The sequence below is a fragment of the Vespula vulgaris genome, chromosome 23 (assembly GCF_905475345.1).
Source record: "Vespula vulgaris chromosome 23, iyVesVulg1.1, whole genome shotgun sequence".
NCBI classification, from domain to species: Eukaryota; Metazoa; Arthropoda; class Insecta; order Hymenoptera; family Vespidae; genus Vespula; species Vespula vulgaris.
Window position 1 is genome coordinate 680,802 of NC_066608.1, and position 21,471 is coordinate 702,272.

General features: G+C 36.0%; 1 protein-coding gene and 1 long non-coding RNA gene across 6 annotated transcripts in view; one reads left to right on the top strand and one right to left on the bottom strand.

Annotated features, from left to right (window-relative positions):
• Positions 1-21,302, top strand: part of LOC127071732 (monocarboxylate transporter 10-like) — an 86,843-nt gene extending 65,541 nt beyond the window's left edge. For 2 of the 3 annotated variants that reach the window (XM_051011319.1, XM_051011320.1), the window contains exons 6-11: positions 5,341-5,509; positions 6,465-6,629; positions 11,244-11,526; positions 12,284-12,458; positions 16,176-16,382; positions 16,797-21,302. In XM_051011319.1, the coding sequence (XP_050867276.1) occupies positions 5,341-5,509; positions 6,465-6,629; positions 11,244-11,526; positions 12,284-12,458; positions 16,176-16,382; positions 16,797-17,227 (1,430 nt within the window). In that variant the 3' untranslated portion in view covers positions 17,228-21,302. The remainder of the gene's footprint in view (positions 1-5,340; positions 5,510-6,464; positions 6,630-11,243; positions 11,527-12,283; positions 12,459-16,175; positions 16,383-16,796) is intronic. The other variant, XM_051011321.1, reaches the window with a different exon arrangement.
• The window catches only part of LOC127071759 (uncharacterized), a 79,056-nt gene that overhangs the window by 56,944 nt on the left and 641 nt on the right, over positions 1-21,471 (bottom strand). The window lies entirely within an intron of this gene.

Genomic DNA, 21,471 nt, shown 5'->3' on the forward strand with positions numbered 1-21,471 from the left:
TTGGGATTACACACTGGCACGAAAATCCTTACCGACTGTTTCGATAACTCGAATAATCCCTATCCTACAGCCACGAAATCATTTTCACCTATCCTTTGAAATATTTCTAGAATGATTCAATTAAACGATAACGACGGATAATAATATTAATCGTTTCCTTACCAAGAATGATTTTAGTTAAAAGCTCTCTCTCTCTCTTTACCGAAGATCGATGAATACAATCGATCGACGAAAATTCTCGAGGAATTAGGAACTTTGGACGAACGTAGCATATTTGATGGTAACTAAATCTCTCTTTTTCTTTCCCCCTGACATTCTATATCGATTCGATGTGACTTAAATAAGAAATCAATATTTAACGTAATACAACAAAGTATCGGATGTTACACTATGGAGACATATCTACCGTAATGAGAGACGCGCTACGTTCGCTTAGAGTTCTTAATTCGTGAAAAATTGTATCGATTATATCGAGAGATATCTCGATCGGATTGCCATAACATTGCAGTAGGTAATCCGTAAGCAAGCAAATGTTTCATTTTAATCGAGATTTCGTATATTTCCAAATAAATCCTTTCGAGTAGTAAAAGTCGTAGGAGGAAAGAAGCAAAGGGCCAAAGTGTAATCCGAAAGTAGAGGAGGCTAACGAAGAACTTGCAAAGCAGTAAATCTCGTTCCGCTTCGAAAGCTTTCTGGGATACGGTTGCCGACGTGTCCGTGTGCACCATGTGCGGGACGAATATAACCTGGTCGGATGAATATTCACGGGGCGTAAAAAAGTTTGGCATTAAATTTAATATAGATACGCTGATGTATGTACGCGGACATGGGAAAAGCATTTACAAAGCCGCCCACGCGAATTCTATTTTTCTTTTTTTTTTATTTTTTACATCAAATTTCATCTCGCTTCCTGACGATTCTAAAAATAATAATAATAATAACAATCGAGTCGGAATCGCTCGTTAGAGTCGATCAAAAAGGTGCTTTAAAGTTTATCTCGATCAATTTTCTATCGAAGGGTTTGTCTAAAAACTGCGACGCTGAATCGCGAGACAAGAAAGAACGTTTCGAATTCGACAAGATGGCAAGATTCAACGTCGACGTTTAGTCTATCGGACGTATTTCAGAGTGTGTTAGCAGAGACGTTAAAAACGTCCTAGAGCCTTTAAATTATTCGCGTTCGATCGTTTCCCCTGCTTGTTCCGCTACCTGTTGAAGCCCACCTATAGACGTCGACTAAAGTCTCTCGAGCGGCACGCTCTTAAGTCATGATGCGATGGACAATGCATATTCATCTTCTTGGCCGTCCTCCCCCACCTTCCCACGTTCTTCTTATTCTCTTTTATCGATCGTCCTTCCGACGCAACGAGACAAGGAATCTCACGAGCAGAGAACAGTACTCGATGTTACGTTTGAAACAAAAAAAAATCCACGAAAAAATATCGGAAGGAATAAAAAAAAAGTTAATTCTATCCTTGAACACTAAAAAAAAGATAAGTAAACTTTTCGTCGAACGATTGTATTTTCTTTCTTTTTTATTTTATTATTTTATATATATATATACATATATATATATACATTTTTTTCGTTCCGTTAATAGAAGAAAAATTTCAACGCTTCGTTTCGCTCGAGAGGGAGGAGGGGAGTGGTAACGAGATGGGGAGGAGAGAGAGGAGAGTCAAAAAAAAAGAAACTTTGGAAACGTTTTAACGTGAACATAGGAAAACTTTCGAAAACGTGATTCAGAGACCGTTACACCGTTAACTCTTCGCGCAGCCATGCGCACGAAGCTTTTAGCAAATGTAATCACGGAACGTACAAAAGCACGCAGCTGTATAAAAGAAAAAAGTCTGATATGGTATGTGTGTGTGTGTGTGGCAGGGGGGAGAGAGGTAAAACGTTGCCAGTCAGGAGAGAACATGCCCTTCGGACTTTTTCGTCGTCGAATACGAATTTTCGAAAACGAAAATGAAAAGACGAAGGGAAAAAGAAAAACGAAGACTGCGGAGAGGAGACCGTCGTCTACGGCAATAGTTTGGCAAGAAAACCGTAGGCTCCGCGTTCGAGGTACACACACACACATATATATATACTATACGTCACTGAGAGAAATAGAGAGAGAGAGAGAGAGAGGGAGATAGAGAGAGATAGCTGAGGCCATTCGCCGTTTTCTTCTTTTTTTTTCTATCTTTTATTTTGACGTCCGACCTGGGGGCGATTTCTCTGACAGGAGCTGTTGCTCCACATTTCACTCGAAAACCGAGGAGAATTTTCTATATCTCTCTCTCTCTCTCTCTCTCTCTCTCTCTCTCTCTCTCTCTCTCTCTCTCTCTCTCTCTCTCTCTCTCTCTCTCTCTATCTCTATCTCTATTTCTTTCTCTCTCTCTCTCTCTCGGCCGCGATTTCGCGAAGCGAAGTTATCCCACTCTGCGCACCAATCGATGCCTTTTTACGATATTCTCTATTCTCTCTCTTCCTCTCTCTCTCTCTCTCTTTCCCTCCCTCCCTCCCTCCCTCCCTCTCTCATCCCTCTTTCTCTCTGCAATCGAGTCGCTCGAGCGCTCATTATGTCACTCGAGATAATCAGAGCTCCATTCAGATCGACGCACCGAGAACGGCGGCCATCTACCTCCTACTATATTACCTTCCTCAAGCTCTCTTTCCCACGTCGGCCATAATTGAACTTTTATGCTTTCAAGCTCGATTAAAAATTCGACTTGTTCGGCCGACCGAAACAACAATCCGACTTTTCTTTACCAAGCTAATATTAATAAATAACTCGTTTATTCTTTTTCCTCTCTCGTTCTCTCGAAGAGTCTGTCGGTCGGTCGGTCGGTCGGTGGATAGATGTATTTAAAAAAAAAAGAAAAAAAAACGGGGAAAAAAGTGAAAAACGTCGATCGAACAATCCTCGATTTTCTCCGTTCGTTAGAATATAGATTGACGAAACGTTAGAAATTCGATTAAATTAGCGATTCGTATTTGTATTTTAAAGTCATCTCGTATGTCACTCAACTCTGTCCTCGTTATTCTAGATTCTTATTCCATAGTAGTCTCATGCGAGAGATTCCAACTTTTAACATTCGATTTTCGAAAATGCGCAAGGAAAAAGGGTCGCGTTAAAGAATTTCAAAGCAGTTCTGTCCCATAAAAGTTTGAAACTCGAAAAGAAGCGCGTACGGATGTACCGATCTAGAAAACCGCAACAGCCGTAAAGAAAAAGTCGTGGAAAAGGAAAGAGGAGATCGAACTGATGAAGAAGAAGAAGAAGAAGAAGAAAAGGAAGTCCGATGGCAATCGTTCTTATGGAACTTATCAGAAAAGAATGTATCGTATCAAATGGACCGAATCGAGATCGAAAAGGAAAGTCGTACCGATATTTCAGATCTATATTTTTCATAGATATTTTTTTAAGCAAGAATCTTTGGCAAAAATTCAAGAACGTAAGAAGAAACGAAAGAAGAAGAAAAAAAATAAACGGAAGAGGAAATAAAAACGAAAAGAAAAAAAAAGAGAGAGAAAGAAAAAGAAGAAAGGCCAAAAAAAGAAAAAAGGAAAAAGAAAAAAAGGTGAAATACCGTCGTCCTTTTCCCTTTCTCTTAGCCTCACCGTATGAATAATGTAAAAATTGTGTTCTCAGAAAAGTACGTGCTCCTTCTTTCTTTGGCTCTTCCTCTCTCTCTCTCTCTCTCCTTCTTTACGACTCTGGGAACTTGCTTTCGCTCTTTTTCGCGCGAATAATACGTTGGACTTTGAGAATTCGACGATTTTGGTCAAAGGAAAAAATACTAAATCCTATACGTTTGTCTTCTCTCTCTCCCCCTCTCTCTCTTTCTCTTCCCACCTCTTTATCTCTTTCTCTCTCTCTTTCTCAGTTTCTTTTTGTAAGAGAAAACGAGACACGTATACGCATGCATTATGCACTCGCCCTCCGGTAGCTACGTGGAGCTTATTAAGGGCTCTACTCTCCAACGAGAGCGAGAGCCAAAGGTTCCTCTCTATCGAGCGAGGTCTTCCCGTTGAAGGAAAAAAAAAAAAAAAAGAAAGAAAGAAAGAAAAAAAGAACAAAAAAAAATTCTCAAGTCTTCCTAAGAAAGAGAAGAAGAGAGCGGTCCAGAGGTTTTACACCTCTTTCGTGTTTATTCAACGCAAGGGGCCCCCAACACTGATCGCGTATTCTTCGAGCTTTCCTTCGTGATTTCCTTCCCTCTCTCTCTATCTCTCTTTTTTCTTTCTTTCTTCTTCCGTCCCTCCCACTCTTCCTCCCTTTATGAATATCACGAACTACGACTTTCCTCCTTGAAAATTTCATACCTTTCGACGAGAGAATTATCTACGGTGTTTTACTCTTCTTCCGTCATTTTTTTATAAAAGGTTTTTATATACGCACCTTTCTTTTTTCTTTTAATCTCATTAACATTCAATGACCTATACAAATGATAAACAGTTATTTCGTATAGGTCAAAGGATACACAGCGAGTATGTTATAATATGCGCACGCGTAAACGTACTTTGAACTTCAAAAGATTCAATTAACTTCTTCTCTGACCTTATCCTTCTCTCTCTCCCCCCTCCCTTCCTATTCCCTTCTCCTCTCGTTAATCCACGACTCGTGTATTTAAAAACGTAACGTTTTAACAATCGTTTTGTCAACGCGTCATTGCGCGACCTATTAAGCTCGACGAGGCTGTAAAGAATTTCAATATTATAATCATATCGCAGCGATAAGCTCTACCTTTTAAGAGGATTCTCGTCTAAATAATTATAAAATGTAGATAATGGAATAGTTGACAGGCTTTTAGAAACGTGATAATACCGAATGAAAAGGATCACGATTATCCGTCATCCTCGAGGTCGATTCTATCCCATCGAAGAGAAGAAGAGCTTCTCCTGATGGAACTACGTATTCGATTAATGTTACGACGACTCGCTTCGGATAATAACGAATAAAGCTCGTTGCGTTATTTTTCTACGCCAAGAGATAAGAAAATAAATTCGACGAGAACGTATAATTCTTACTAGGACAACGTAAATGACGTAACGATGGAAAACGCAGCGAAAAATCGACAACGACTTTCTAGTTCTCTAAATTCGTAATTTTACATGCTGAAAAAAAGAAAAGATTAGTCTCTAAAAAGTCTCGACAAGGAGTGACTGATTTTTGGTCGTCCTGTATCCGCTGAAAAATTCGTGAAAGGTTATTAAATGTCGAATGAAATTCGCTATATAAATTCGCTCGTATAAATGATCTTAATGCTCGTTAACGTTATTTCTTGATAATAACGATAGCCGGAGGAAATCGTAGACGTGTTTCTAACAATGGGACCAATGTTCTTCCAGCTTGGGTAGGAGCTTTAAGTGCTGCGGTTTCCCGTGGTTCTGCTCCACTGGTCGTCGGCGCGTGTCGCCGTGGAAGTACGCGGCTCACCGCTGTGATCGGTGGCCTTGTATTGGCATTAGCTTCGCTTTTTACTTCCTTTGCCCTTCAAATGCATCAAGTACTTTTGAGGTACGTATTTACCTTCTTGGAATATTACGTAGTGGGGATATATGACTAATATGTTTTCATTTCGTTTACGATCGAAATGTTTTGATATTTTTGTTGTTAACGATAACCTTCCTGGAACAATACGTATTGGGGATACGCGACTTGTTTCGATTTCTTTTGCGACCGATGTGTTTTGATTTCTTTGTTGTTAACGATTAACTTTCCTAGAATGTTACATAGTGGGGATACGTGAGTAATACCATTTCTTTTGCGACCGACGTATTTTGATTTCTTTGTTGTTAACAATTCGGATCGTTCCGTCCGCTCAGTATCCAACAGAACGTTCGTTCTCTCGCACCGTTCGTTTCATCGAACATACGTCGTACGTAGTTTTAATTAATATATTCGCAGATAAGTGTATAAATACGGTATATATTGATTTAGATATTTCGTCGAGGATAGAAATTCGATAAGAATTTATATTGATGTTTCTAATAAAAAGTAATGTACCTATGGTACAAGTATTTTCCTAGACTCTTTTGTTACGTTGATGTTTCATAAGACGTCCGACAATGTAAGACGTAGCGAACAGTCCGTTTGAGACTCATAAAAAGGCTTCTAGGATCTTTCAGTTTCTTACGAGTAAGAAGAATCACTATGACAAAGCTCGCCATTCCTTTTAACGATCTTTCAAAGAAGCTTTTACTAGAGATATCAACGTTACAATAACGAAAGTTTTTAATCAACTCCGAGACATTTTCTTAATGAAATTTAACGCGAATCACGTAATACGAGGAAGATGGTTGAAAGAAAAAAAAGAAAAAAATCGTAATACAAATTGAATAAAAGAAGAGAAAGAAACAATCTTCGGCTTGTCGTTCGATAAAATAATTTTACAATCGGAAAGCTTAATCTCCAAAGTGTTATAATTGTGCGTGTGTGCGCGTGTGTGTGTTTTTTTTTTACAACGCAACAGCTACGGCCTGGTACTGGGCACAGGAGCCGGTTTGGTGAGAGAGACCGCTGGTTTGGTACTCGGCCATTACTTTAGAAAACGACGAGAGTTCGTTGAGATGGTGGTGCAAGCTGGCACGGGGGTGGGAATTGCTCTCTTCAGCGTATTTTACAGGGAAGCGGTTGGGTAAGTTATTACATATATTATAAACCTCTACACGTATAACTATGATAATGTGTCTGATAAAAATATTCAATTAAGATGAGTAACGGCAGCCATTATATATCATCCAAAACCGCGAAGCATCGTACAAAATTAGATTCCTCGTACCTCAGACTCGAAATTTAATTTTTCTTTTCTTTTCTTTTTTTTAATATAATTCATTCGATTAATTGAATTTAATTAATTGCAAATTTATTTTACAAAACGTTTTACAAGCTCCATTCAAATTATTTATTCGTTCAAAATAACGTAGAGCAGTATCTTACGAAATTGAATTTCCTTTCCGTAAATGAATTCTTCTTTTTTTTTTTATTTTTTTTTTTTTATTCGAATAATTCATTAAACTAATTGAATTCATTTAATCGTCAATTTACTATACAAAACGTTTTAAAAGTCCGATTAAAATTATTTATCATCGATTTATCTTCATTTTCAAGTTATCGTCATTGTCTCGCGATCGTTGAAATTTTCCGATAATTACTAAATCCTAACGATTCTATCAACTACTTAAATACTCCCGAATTGCTGACGTTATTGGAATCGAATGAAATCACTCTGTGGAACAATCAATATCGATTAAGAGACTAAATTGTTTTCAAGTATTTCATTTAACAATCGATCTCTTTTTCTTTCACGCGTATGGGTATCTATGACCTATTTAAAACTTGAGATCGAAGAATCGGATGAATGCGGCAAAGCTTTGTTCCGAATGAATTTTCATTTTTTTCAATGGTCATTGGAATATTTCAATGAAACATAGTCGATGTAATAAGTACTCTTTAAAATGCAGAATAAAAAAGGAAAGCAAAAAACCGGACTTTAGCAAATATCTACTTGCAACTCTTGATCTATCCAATGAATTTAATTCAACAAAGTCCAACAGCACGTGCATGTATATATGTAATAACGTTCACAAACATACAAAAGTAATTACTTGTTTGAAACAAAAATCATCAAAGCGCGCAATGTACTCGGAACAAATTGCGAACGTCGAAATGCACCTAAATCTGAACGTAGCTTGGATATAACAGGGAGAGAGAAAAAAACTGCGCTCTCTCTCTCTCTCTCTCGAATTCTGTCTACGCGTCTCCGTTTTATTGTACATTTTCACACGACTGTGTCAGCGATATATACGCCGTAACCTTTCCATGGTATATGAATATAAAAACAAGAGATAAATTCGTGATCAAATAATTGAACATTCTACGTTCTACTTTCGATATTCCTAATAGTCATTAAAGCAATCTGTATGCAGTACCGGTTTTTGATTACGTTCGACAAAACGTTGGTTAATTTGAGTCCTTTTCAGATTATTTAAAAATGACAGATTTTATGAGTATTTAAATATAGATTATAAAAGTACAGGCTGCTAACATGTAACGATTTGGAAATAAAATCGACCTAGAAAGTCTCGAAAAAGAGTAATCGATTTTCAGAAATTATCTAGGAACCTTTTTCACCGAACTTTTATAAGAGCGTTAAGAATAAAATCGTTCAAATTAAAATAATAAAGTATCCTTAAAATGAAATATATCGTAAGTAAACAAAAATAAACGAGAGGTGTTAGAATTTGAGATAATCTTTCTCTTTCTCTCTCTCTCTCTCTCTCTCTCTCTCTCTCTCTCTCTCCGTTTCCTCTATTTTTCATCGATAATTAAAATACAGGAATTACATGTTAGAAATTACAATTAGACAAATTGAAAGCACATCTTTTTTATAATCCTCGCGTCAGACGAATGTCCTTTCATTCGGCGCGTATGTTTTAAATCCACTCTCCTTTAATTTCAAGCGATAGGATAAAGAGTAGAAAAAAAAATAGAAAAGAAATAGCGAGCTAAAAAGAAAAAAAGGTTTATTATCTACAAAGCCAGGTGTTTCAATTGGAAGGCTTGGGGATCAAAAATAACATCGTTTGTCGATGTCATACTAGGCCAATGATTCGTTAGAAGAAAAGCGGCCAATGGCCGTTTCATCCGGAGATTAGACCCGTGTAATTACTGGAATAACGTTCGTGGGTCTTCGCAGTAGATTCACGATTGAATCCCTCGAGAAAAGACAAAGGAGAACATGGAGACATTAAATAGGAGAGAGAGAGAGAGAGAGAGAGAGAGAAAGAGGGGAAAATAAGTAGTAAGAACACATGTAACACAATATGGATATAATCGTCATAATTACGAAATCGTTTCGAGTACTTTAATAAAGAAATGAACTAACGCAATTTCTCGTTCGTGTTAAACTATAAATTTCATGAAAATTTTACTACGTACGAAAGCACGCAGTTTCACTTAAACCGTTCATTTTTATAAGCTCTTCTATTCTCTCTTGATACTATATTCCGACTAAATTCAGTGTCCCGCGGTATTACTGCAATGCGGTTGTGTTACCTAGATTAAGCTTCTGAATTTCTTCCAAAAAAGCGACGAACGTACCGATCGTTAAAAAAGACAACTTGTATTTTTTAATATCGTGAATAAAGTAACAACGAGGAGAAAAAGAAAGAGAGAAAAAGATAGATAGGTATCTTTCGGATCGATTCGCACGATTTACGATCGAATGGATTGTAAAGGGTGGCTGGGAGGGAGGGAGAGAGAGAGAGATAGATAGATAGATAGATAGAGAGGATTATTCACGGTCTCTCGCAAACGTCCGTGTTTCGTCGAAAATTTTCGGGCGTTTGAACGCAGAGTCAAAATACGTAGAGGATTAATAGACAGAGCTGGTAGAAAGTTGAACAGATGCGGTGGATTAAGACGAGTCGAAGAGCATCTAATGGTTGATTTAACACAGAAGGAAAGAGGGGAATGAAATAGAGGTGTGAGAAACGATAGGAGGGGATCTAGAAGGATATTCGCGTTAAGCTCGTTTCTAGGAGGTGGGGTGGGTTAAAGGGTGGTAATTTTGAGACGATATCCTTGGCTAGAGATAAGCGATGTATATTATGACGAAGAAAATGAGAAGATGACGAAGGAAAATGGGGAGATGAGTGAGAGAAAGAGAGAGGGACGACGTACCAGCAGAGATTAATGTGAAATTACGTGGGAGAAATTTAGGCCAGGGATTAGAAAGCTTCGATCGTTCTCTCTCTCTCTCTCTCTCCCTCTGCGTCTGTGTATATACGTGTGTGTGACTCTTCCTATGTGTATCCGTATGTATGCGTTGAACCGTTCGTTTCCGGGGATGGCACACGTGTACCAGCTAGCTTTGAATGAAAATGCAGTTGCACGCCCACGCTTTGTCGTTACCGAGGAAACACACCCACGCGTGATCTTTTTCCTTTTTCCTTTTTTTTCTTTTTCCTTTCTTTTTTTTTTCTTTTTTGTTTTTTGTGAAATACACCACTCGACCGTACGCTTCGTTCGCCCACACTGTCGCATCGCCACGACTACTATCACCGACATCGCCAACACTCACTCGTTCGCACAGTAAATTTAACTAGACAGGATACAGAAGATACGTTTACTCCCACGCACCTTTATATCTCTATTCGTGTTACCGTAGCTCTATAGTGAAAGATTGAGTGGGTGAATGAGTGTGGAAGAGAGAAAAAGATGGGGAAAAATTCAAGCTAAAAATCCCTGAAAAGGTCTCGTCCTTGAGTATCGTAAAGTTCTTTGCCTTTCACTGTTTTTATCGGGAAGCAGTTGAAGAGCCATCGAGCAAATCTCATCCTACGTAAAACATGGAGATTCGTCCTTGTATTTGCTCCACTATATAAAAGAGAGATATAAAGAATTACAAAAAAAAAAAGAAAGAAGAGGACGAAGAAATCCATTTCACGATTACTCGAAATTACTCGAAATTCTTAAAAACTCGTCGAGCTATCATACCTTTCTCTTTTTCTTTCTTATATCGAGTTCTCAAATCGACATAATTGTTCCGCTAAAGCAGATCTTTATTGTCAATCGTGGACTTTAACGTATCACGTGAAACACTCGCGTATTCTATACGTCCACGTTTATCACTCTCGTGTATAACGGACAAAAAGCAATGACGTTAAAAAAAGAAATAGGATTTTTCTGTTTCACCGGTAACACAAACGAGCGTGCTAGCGTGTATAAAGTTTTAAAGCTGCTTCAGCGAGACACAAAAGCGCAAAGGATTCAAGGTCTTTCTTTGTCCTAGAAAATTTTAGGATGAGAGAGAGAGAGAGAGAGAAAGCTACGTACGAGAGTGCATTACGTGCATTACGACGTACATGTTTCCTTTTCACCCTTTAATTTCTTCCTTGCTATTTCATCCTTATTTTTCCATTACATCGTATCCTACCATTACACAGTATCCTACCATTATATCCTCATCTTATAAAACGATATCGATTTTGAAAGAAAAGAGATGAGGAGATTAAAGAAGAAAAAAGGGAGCCGTCCGATCGATCGGAGGACACTGATATATTATACGAATAAAAATCGAAAAAAAAAAGAAAATAAAAAATAATTAGATAAAAGCTACAAACTCGAGTGCTAACAAACACAAAGAATTTCATTAGCTAATCGATAGTTGAAGAATCAAGATTTAGAAATAAATACACGAGTAGCAGACCGTATGAAACACGGATCCATAACTGCATTGTCTTTTCAGAAAGCTAGGTTGGAGATTGGGGTTGCAGTCTGTTACGGGAGCACTCTTCTTGGCCTTTTTCCTGGGTCTGATTTATAGGAGTGCTTCTCTCTATCATCCTCAACGAAGAGCGATATTACATCTCAAAAATCAACGTAGTAAAGTAAAGGAAAAGAAATCGGCCACGAAGGTACCGACACAGCCATTGGTCGACCTCAGTCCTTTGGGAAGTCGACCAGTTAGAATGCTCATGTTGGCAGCCGGTGCAGCTGGTTTTGGACTTTACACACCTGCCTTTTACATCGTAAGTCGATTACGTAAACTTTCTTCCACGAAGGAATAACTTTGTTCGATAAATAAAATTTCGAAATTTTATCATTTTCATCGAAAAGTGTATCAAAGATTTCCGAACGAGTTAGTTATTAATATTTCGTAAAAAAGTTGTTTCACATAAAAAAAGGAAAAGATTCGTAGCCATGTTTTTTCGACGCGTTAAATAACTTGGTTCGAGTATAAAATTTCGAGATTCAAATGCCGCTTCAAATCGAAGAAAACGTGATTACGACATTGTATAAGTAATGATCAATTAGAGATCATGATTAACGAATAATAAATTCTCTTGGAACGAATCATTCTCGTGATAACAATATCTCGTTAGGACGTCTCGTCGAGTGTTAAATCCGATTCCACGCAATTTCTTTTACCTGAGAACTCTAAAAAGAGACAGACGGACAGACAGACAGACAGAGAGACAGAGAGAGATAGGAGAAAAGATCGAAAAAGGGGCTCGTTAGCTAACGAGAAGCTTAATTATAAGATTTGCATCGCTAGGACGAAAACTTCTTTTCTCTTTCTTTATATATTTGTTATATTTCTTAGTTAGGCAAGAAAGAAAGAAAGAGAGAGAGAGAGAGAGAGAGAGAGAGAGAGAGAGAGAGAGAGAGAGAAAAGAAATTGTCTCGACGCGATCGGTTCTAAAAAGGGGTGGATAGAAGAGGAGGGTAGGGTGAAAGAGATTTGTAAGATGCAGAAGGATGCTTAATGAGAAACTTCACTTTCAGGCATTGCAGGGATATCAAGACGGTCTGGAGGCAAGCTCGTTGGTATTACTACAGACTTGCTTGGGTTTGGCAGCAGCACTAGGGTGCGCGGCTTGGGGGGTAGTAACAGCCAGACCATCTGCTCAGTGCTTGGTGTCCAGGCAATATCTCTGCCAAGCAGCACTTCTCGGAGTTGGTCAGTACACAGAGAGAACACTGTTACACATCCAAGCCACTTTCCTATCGTGCATCGTATGAATCAAGCGGCAGCCACGAATACGACTTTCGAGAACGCCAGATATTTCCTCGGATCTGTGGCTACCGATCTCCCGCTTTTTTTTCTCCCATGGAAACGAGAGAGATAAAGAGAAAAAGAGAGAGAGAGAGAAAGAGAGATATAGAGAACTCTCGAGCTTCTAGGAAACTCGTAATCGCGATCGCAGTAAATACCGATGGCAGAAAAAAAATAGATAAACATTTTATGGTGAATACTTTCGATACGACGACGTTAAGTCCTACAAAGTGGTCGCAACTTTCGGACGTAACCAGAAATATCGTTTCTTCGGTATATTGCTCTTAAAAATGAAAAGAAAGGAAGAAAAGCAAGGAAAGAATGAAAGATCGTTTCGTACTATCGCGATTTCTTCCTCATAAGTTTTATTACTTATCGAAGAGAGAGAAAGAGAGAGAGAGAGAGAGTTCTATTATTTAAGTTTTATTACCCGCGGATAAAGTTCGAAGATTCATATAACGTCGATACATCTTCCAGTGTGTTAACTCCGTAAATCTCGACAGTCGAAATTTCTTTTTCTTTTATTTCGTTCGAGTAGGAAAGCATAAAAGTTTCGATCGACTATTAGATCGTAATTCGAGAAGGATCGTTTCAACCAGAAATCGTGTGGCGGATGAACGTCTCTGGATAGAAACCTGTTAAGAGAACGAATGTTTTAATTGACTTTTCGGGTCAAGAGAAACGACCAATAGGGAAAGTACTCTTACTCTGTAGGAAGGAGAAACCAAAGTAAAACTCGATGCGCACTTTTCAGGTGGACACTTAAAACTGTCTGCTAAAAAATCCCTCCCGGCAACTGTCAAGTTATCGCGCGAGTTAGCCTTAAGTCAAAAGGATAATCAAAGTTTAAACGTCTCGACGTAATCGCGATAATGAAATTCTTTTAACCAAAGCTGTTCTCTTTCCTCGTCTTTATCTATTTTTTTCTTGTTAAAAAAAGAGCAGGACAAAGAGTGCAAGTAAAAACGTTGCGTTAAAAGTAGAACACAAAATCTCTTCGTTAATATTATTATTCGTTCGTATTTCTACTAAAATCTTCAAGAATCTACCTTTAATTCTTTACGATCTAATTTTCTTTTTCTTTTTTATACGTACAAAAAAGACGATGAATTATAAAAACCACAGTATATTATTTCTATTAACGTTAATACATACTACATTATATAAAACATAAATTAACGATATATTATTTTGCAAGAACGATATAATCAAACTTACATAATATAGATATACATAATATAGGTAAGTGCGTTCGTTAAATTAAATGTTACATGCCATTATACAAAAGTTTAAAAAAGTATTCTAGAAACAGTGGTTACGTCGACCACAACGTTTCAAATGTCCTCTCTGAACGAAGCGACCACTTTTTAACGATTGTGTCCTGTCTCTTTCTCTCTCTCTCTCTTTCTCTCTCTTGTAATATTCACCTATAGGTATCGTTCTACGGACACGAATAAGAGAGAAAGAAGGGTGAAGATGCTGGAGAGGGGAAGAGAGGGAAACCAGAATGGAAAATACTTTTATGCCGAGAAACTGTAGTCGAGGGTGAACCTCGTCGGAGAATGGCGAGAGAGGAGAGAGAAAGAGAGAGAGAGGAACAGTATATGTGTGAGTAACACCGGGAAAAGAGCTCGGCCGACTTCAAAAGGATAAGAGGCTGAAGGAGGTGAGAGAGAGAGAGAGAGAAAGAGAGAGGGGGGAGGGGATGGTCCACGGTTCTTTCTCCGTTCAATGAGAGGGGACCGTGGTTAAAGACACGACACCGACGAACTTTTTAATGGTATGGGAGTTGCACGATAGCCATCGTCCGTCGTCTCGACGAATAAAAAATTATTTTCTCTCATTAGAAATTCTAACTTTTCTTCTTCTCACCGTCGTTTTTTTTTTTCTTTTCTTTTTTGTACGTTCGTTCTGCGATTTTGCATAATGAAAAGTATAAAGATCATTTGAATGATACTAATGTTGTAAAGTTATAAAAAAGATAGCAATGAAGATATTATATAAAAAATGATGATAATAGAGAGCGAAACCAGCGATGATTGATGCTTGTAGTATTTGTCGCGTAATTAGAAAATAAAGTGAGATAAAAATATAGAAGTAGGAATAAAAAGAAATAAAATATATAAAGACACGGAATAAGAAGACCGTAGAGTAAAAATGAGAAAAGCTTATCTATAGTATTTTAAGGAACGCTAGAATACATTCAGGGATTCGTGTGTAAGTAAAGAATTCCTCTTTTCACGGTGAAAAGAAACTTGACAAGTGAGAGCTAAATATACGGCCAGGGAGTTCCAACCCAAAAAGCGGCTTATCCTCGCTCCGCAGGATCGAGTTTGCTCCCGACACCAAGCAGTATTCACTTGCAGAAGATAAACTATCTGAGAAAAAGAATTTGCAATTTTCTTCGTGTGATGTGTCCTTAATGGCGAAAGACGAACGTTTTATCTTCTAATGTGCGTTTACCTTAAATAAGAAACTAACAAATGATTTCTACGATCGATCGAAATCATTTTCTCTCTCTCTCTCTCCCTCTCTCTCTTCCTCTCTCGTAAAAAAAGATGAACGATCGATCTCAAAAATAACCGTGCAACTATTTTAAATAAAAAAATCGGAGTGATTAGAAAAAAAAGAAAAAAAAAGAAAACGTACGAGTATCATACGGAGGGTGAAACCGAAAGATCCTAGATTGTTGTAAAACACCATTATTCTTTTTCTAAATTTTTTTAGATTAATTGTTTATTTTGCGATTACAAAACTACGAGCTTTATTACGGACCTAAAAAATCCCAAGAAATATTAATTGGCTTTTAAAATAATTCTATAATTTTTGACCGAGCTAAGAATTTCGGACCAGCTAGTATTAAATCAGCTGTTACGATAATATCAGAGTTCCTTTAAAATATGCAACAGGCAAGTGTCGGAGAAAGTACACGTTAACGAATGTTGATGCTGCGAGCAAGAAAGAATTTAAGAACCGACGTCGACTAGAAGGGCGTAAGAACTTGTAATATATCTCAGACGTAAAGATAAAAAAAAGAGAGAGAGAGAGAAAAAGAATAAGATGCGAAAAATACTGCATCTCGGAGAGAAGAAGAAAAAAATGATGAGAGATACGTGACCCATACTAATTAACATGATTAACGAACGCAATAGAAAAAAAAATAAAAAATAAAAATAAAAAATAAAAACTCGTACATTGTTGACCCGCACTGGTACATTCTAAATATACATACGAACGAAAGTAAATATTGAAGGAAAAAAATTAATAATCGATCGTTTTGTTGTATCCCCATATAAAAAAATTTTTATTTTTTACCGCGGTATTTCGATAAACCATAGGTAGAATTCGTGGGAATATTGATTTTTCGAAAAAAAAGAGGAAAAAAAAAGAGAGAAAAGAAAATACAGAGAGAATATCGGCGTTCGTATCGTTCGCTTCAATAATTACGTTTGTTGATGAAAGTTAAAACGATTGAAATGAAATTAGAGAAAGATATAGAGGCGAGAATGTGTTAACGGGGTTAAATAATCGAAAAATGAAAATAAATAAATAAATGATCGGTAATATCGAAGATGGAACGATCGATTAACGATCCGATTTAGGTTGTCTGTTTGTTTGAAGCTGTAGCTCAAGTGGCGCTTGGTAGCGTGGAAGGTTATCACGGATTGGTCTTGGCATCGGGCCTTTATGGAGCTTCGCTCGGTGGTGCCCTTTACTCCTTAAAGATGTTGGCCCTCGAAAGACTAAGGGCAAGACATTTCGCGAGATCTTGGGCTCTCGTTCAAGCGGCGGAAGCATTGCCCATCCTACTCGGAGTTCCTCTTACCGGTGAGTAGAGGTGTCGTTAACGCGATTGGAATTTCGATTAATATCATAATTGGAGAATAACCTTGCTAGACGACGTAGAAGAATGCGTAGAAAATTGCGAGAACGTTGGAAATCTCAAGTCCAACTTTTGTCACGAATCTTATATCAATCATAAAAAAGAAACCTAACAGTAAAGAAGAAAAAATATGAGAAAAGAAAAATGATAACGAATGAGACGAAATTTGCATGTTAAGTTCGCAAAGTCAGGGAGTAGAGATAGAAGAAACGTTCACCGTCCAGAGGGAAGTGGTTGGTTAATGTAAGAAAGAAAGAAAGAGAGACGTCTTAACGAGTAAAACTTAAGATGTAGGAAGAAGTATCGTAGGAGGTTAAGTACCGTCTCGGTGGGTCTACTAAATTTGCGTTATCACGTAGGTTACATGAATGCTAACAGCCCAAGGGTGGGCTACTATGCGTGCACGTTGAGTTCCTTGTGCGGCGCCGCGTTGCTCTTCTTGGTCGGTTGGGGTCGACAGCCGACATCACCAGTTTTACCCGGGCCACGTTTATCCAGTTTCGGTGCCGTTCCACCGCCCTGTGCCTGTCCACCACCACCAAGACCAAGGTTACCCAAATCTCAGTCCCTACACGTACCCCTCGACGTTGAGGATAACGTACACGAAAGGGAAAGCGAGAGCATACACACTGCCGAACATTATTACCAACCACAATTTCATGCTCCGCTTAGGCCGAGCAAGAGTGTACCGGAAGGTCTGAGTCATCCGCATCAACAGGATCCTTATAGAACAAGACCGAGGCGTTATCGAGACGTTACCGTCATCGAACAAATTACTACCAGCGTTTAAAAGGAGACTTTTCGGTAATAATATACGTAACTTAGGCTCGTAGAAAAGGAACAAAAAAGATAAAACCAACGGAGACAACTATGTTCTTTTATGCCTTAACAAATTTTTAACGCGATTCCGATGGAAGGAATCTTTAGGAGTTTCGATTGAAATTAAACAAGATTCGGTGTCGTCATTTTTGAACTTTTCGTCGTTTATGGAAACGTTCGATACGATGGCAACGATCTCGATCAAAAAGCAAATTTATAAATACCCAGGCTGTTTGGCTTTTCAATCATTAAAAAGGAGCTTAAAATCGATTCTCTATTAAGGCACGTCAATGTCGGCTATTCCATGTGTGGGTAACATTAACGAAAGACCAAATGTGTTTACATAATCGTTAGTCTCGTGTGTGTATGTATCGTTTAAACGAGATATGTGTATGTAGAGAACGGATCGATCGAAATTTCCAGGGATAACTCAAAAATAATGATAATCAAAGAATATACAACTATAAAATAAATAAATAAATAATTAAAATATCCTACGTTAAGAAGAAACTTAAAACTAACGATAAAAGATAAGTTAGATAATCGTAAGACTTAAAAAAGAAAAAACTATGGTAGATAATTAATATTTCAAAGAAAAAAAAAAGAAAAAAAAAGAAAGGAAACGTGCCATTTGACCTTCCTGTGAACTCTATCGTCGTCATAACAAAACAAACAAAAAATAAAACAAAAAAATATCGAGAGATGTATTCTCTTCTCTGATTAACGATTCAACACGCAAGTATATCTCTGGTAAAACGTTAAATGTAAATGGACTTATCTTATTATTTGTACTTATCTCAAACGAGCGAAGTTAATCGAGTTCGCAACGAGTCGATTTACATGTACATATATATATATACACATGTATACATATACGTATATATATATATATATATATATTTACACATATAATCGACATTGTAGTTATGTAATAATAGCTTGTACAGGTCGATTCAAAAGTTTCCAAGTGGTCCAAAACTTCCTAGATAATTTTATCAATTACTCCTTCATGAGACTTTTAAGCTTGCAGTTATGCTTGTAGTTTTACGATCTGATAAAAAAGAATTAGCCAAAAGAGTCTCCAATAAAAGTAATTGATATTTTGGACCATTTAGCATCTTTTGATCTAACCTGTATAAATTAGATAAAAATATCTATTCCCGTTAACGACGTTAGTTAAACTATTATACAAGTATATAACTACGAGGAAAAAACGATTCCATTGGCTAAAAAAAAAAACCATGAAATATTATCTTTTATTTACTTCCTTTGATAAATCAAAATGGTAAAATTAATGTTCAATCGAACTTATTAATTCGTTATGATAGATTAAAAAAATATATATATATATAGAATACATATCGCGCTAATGTCGCGGCAAAATTCGATGGATCGATTTCTTCCCAAAATTTTTCCCAATTCGTGCGTATGTTTACCAAATGTTTCGCTATTAGATATCGAACGTACGGAGAACAACAATACTGTAACAATAAATGCGTGTTAGGTATAAATAATAGAAAATATACAATGATATATATATATATACATACACACACATATATATATATATATTCGGAGCTGGTCTCCCAGAAGAAAGAAACACACAGACATACATACACACACACGTCCCACGAATTGTTAAATATTCTCATTCGCGTTTAAAACATCGTACGCGTATTTAGATTATGTATACGTTTGAAATATATATATATGTATATATATATATATGCACAATACAAGAACAACACGGGGGTGGTGATGAAGGACGAAGGACGACTTATGAAAGAAGAAAATATTTATAGTTAAGACTGAACGTCTACGAGAAATTTTCTTCTCGCTTTGACGAAGACGATAAAAACAAATAAAAAAAACTAAACAAAAAAAGAAAAGCAAGGAAAAGATTTAAAAAAAAAAAAAAAGAAAACTTTTAAACGCACTTTGTAGCATGTACGTGCATTTCTTAAGGAAATTGATAATAACGATTATAATTACACCCACTTCCCCTCCCGCATAAAAATTGTCAGATCAATTTTACTCGTCCGATCGATCGTTTTTGAAATTTTCTTACGTTTTTTGCTGATTTAGAATAAAATAATTAGTACCTGAATATATTATGTATATATATATATATATACATTACAGTGTATGCCAAAAGTCTCTAGATGGATCAAAAGTTTGCAGGTAAATTTAAAAATCAATTATTCTTTTCCGAGACTCTTTAGATAAAATGTTTTCAAATCGTACGACCCTAATTACAAGCCTGAAAAAAATCCTTGAAAAAGAGTAATCGATTTTTTAAAATCAAGTAAAAACCTATGGCCCACCTATCAACTTTTTGCCAACTCTGTATTTAATGCTGCTGCTGCTGCTACGATCCATGTTATTTTTTGTTGATACTTATAAACATCGCGTTATATAATAAATCATAAAAACAACAAATAATACATATATATATATATATATATATATATATATATATATATATATATATATACACACACGTGAATTGCAAAAGGCAGCTGCTTTTAATGTTTAAACTCAAGATATATTTTTTATTTCTTTCTTTTTTTCTTAATTAATATAGTATAATAATGTGACAGTGCTTCGCTCGATTTACGCAGAATATGTCGAAAGTATGATTTAGTAGGGTGAATTGTTGGAATGCTGCCAGTTTCTAATGGATACCAGATATGTTACGGGTTTTTCGATATTCACTCATATTCGTACCGTTGGAAGTCAATAATTACAATATATATGTGTGTGTGTATATATATATATATATAAACATATGCGCAATTTTCTCATTAAATTTTAAACTCATTATTTGCATAATTGATAAGAGAAATATTATTTCGAGTTCTTATAATAATCATGTTTCAAAAATAATTCTGATATTGTAAATATGAATACCGAAAGTCATGCTAAAATTATTATTATTATTATTTTTTTTAATTATGAATTGTTACTTTATATTGCACATGAAAATTGTTGAATATTATTGAGGAGTATGTAATACATACACATATCTGCTATTCTAATATTTTCTCCTTATCGTGGTGTACGTTATCGAATAAAACAAATATTTTACGTAAACACACATATACGTAATTTTCCAACAAAATAAAAGAAGAAAAAGAAGAAGAGGAAGAAGAAGGAGAAGAAGAAGTGGAGAAATGTTTTTCTATGTTTAATATTAAAATATAGTTGTATAAGTAAGCATGTTAGATATACGTTGAATTTTCAATTTGTCTAACGCGTTATCATTGGCATAAAAATAATTCTATCATGTTTATGAAGAAATATGTTAAACTTGTTTCGTTGAGAACGATATTAAAAAAAAAAAAAGAAAGAAAGAAAGAAAAGGAAAAGAAATGTAACAGTTATTTATATATAATATAAATAAGAGATAAAGAAAAAATATGGATTATCGATTTAATGAATAAATTGTTAGAATGATGAGTTCTATACGTTGCGATGAAAAATTATATATATATATATATATATATATATATATATATATATAAAGAAAAAAGAAAAACCAATTTCAGCATCCGCAATTAGTAAACGATTATATAAATAGTGAATCTGCTTATTTCGTTAATTTCAGCTCGCTTGATTAATGAAAAAGATCCTAATTAACTCGAAACACGTTAATCGACGTTACGACTATACATTTATAACTAAATACACATTATGATCTCAAAAATCGTCTCTATCGAATCGTATATAAATAAATAAAAAGAAAAAACTTGTCTAACTTGTACAATCACGACATAGATTTAGAAAAAAATTTTCATCTTTAACAACATCGATAACTATGAAATGATAATCGATATCGATATAGCGTGCGATATACGATATACGATATATATATGTATATATCGTAGTTTGACGTAAATCGATTTAGAAACAATTCATTATTTCATAACCTTGTAAATAAAAGCTTGCAAGGTCTCCTGTTACGATACACGAAGCATTTTGTAAAGTTTTATAAATAGTTCTATGTAGTTACACAGCTGGACCAATAAAGTATATATATATATATATATGCATATATATACATATATGTATCTACCTGTACCCACGTTAATACATAAATGACACATATCCGTCTATTTGTAACGCGTATTACATCAATGCACATAATTAATATCGATCATGATTAATATATATCATTATTAATATCGATCGATGTTATTCTTCTTATGCAAGATC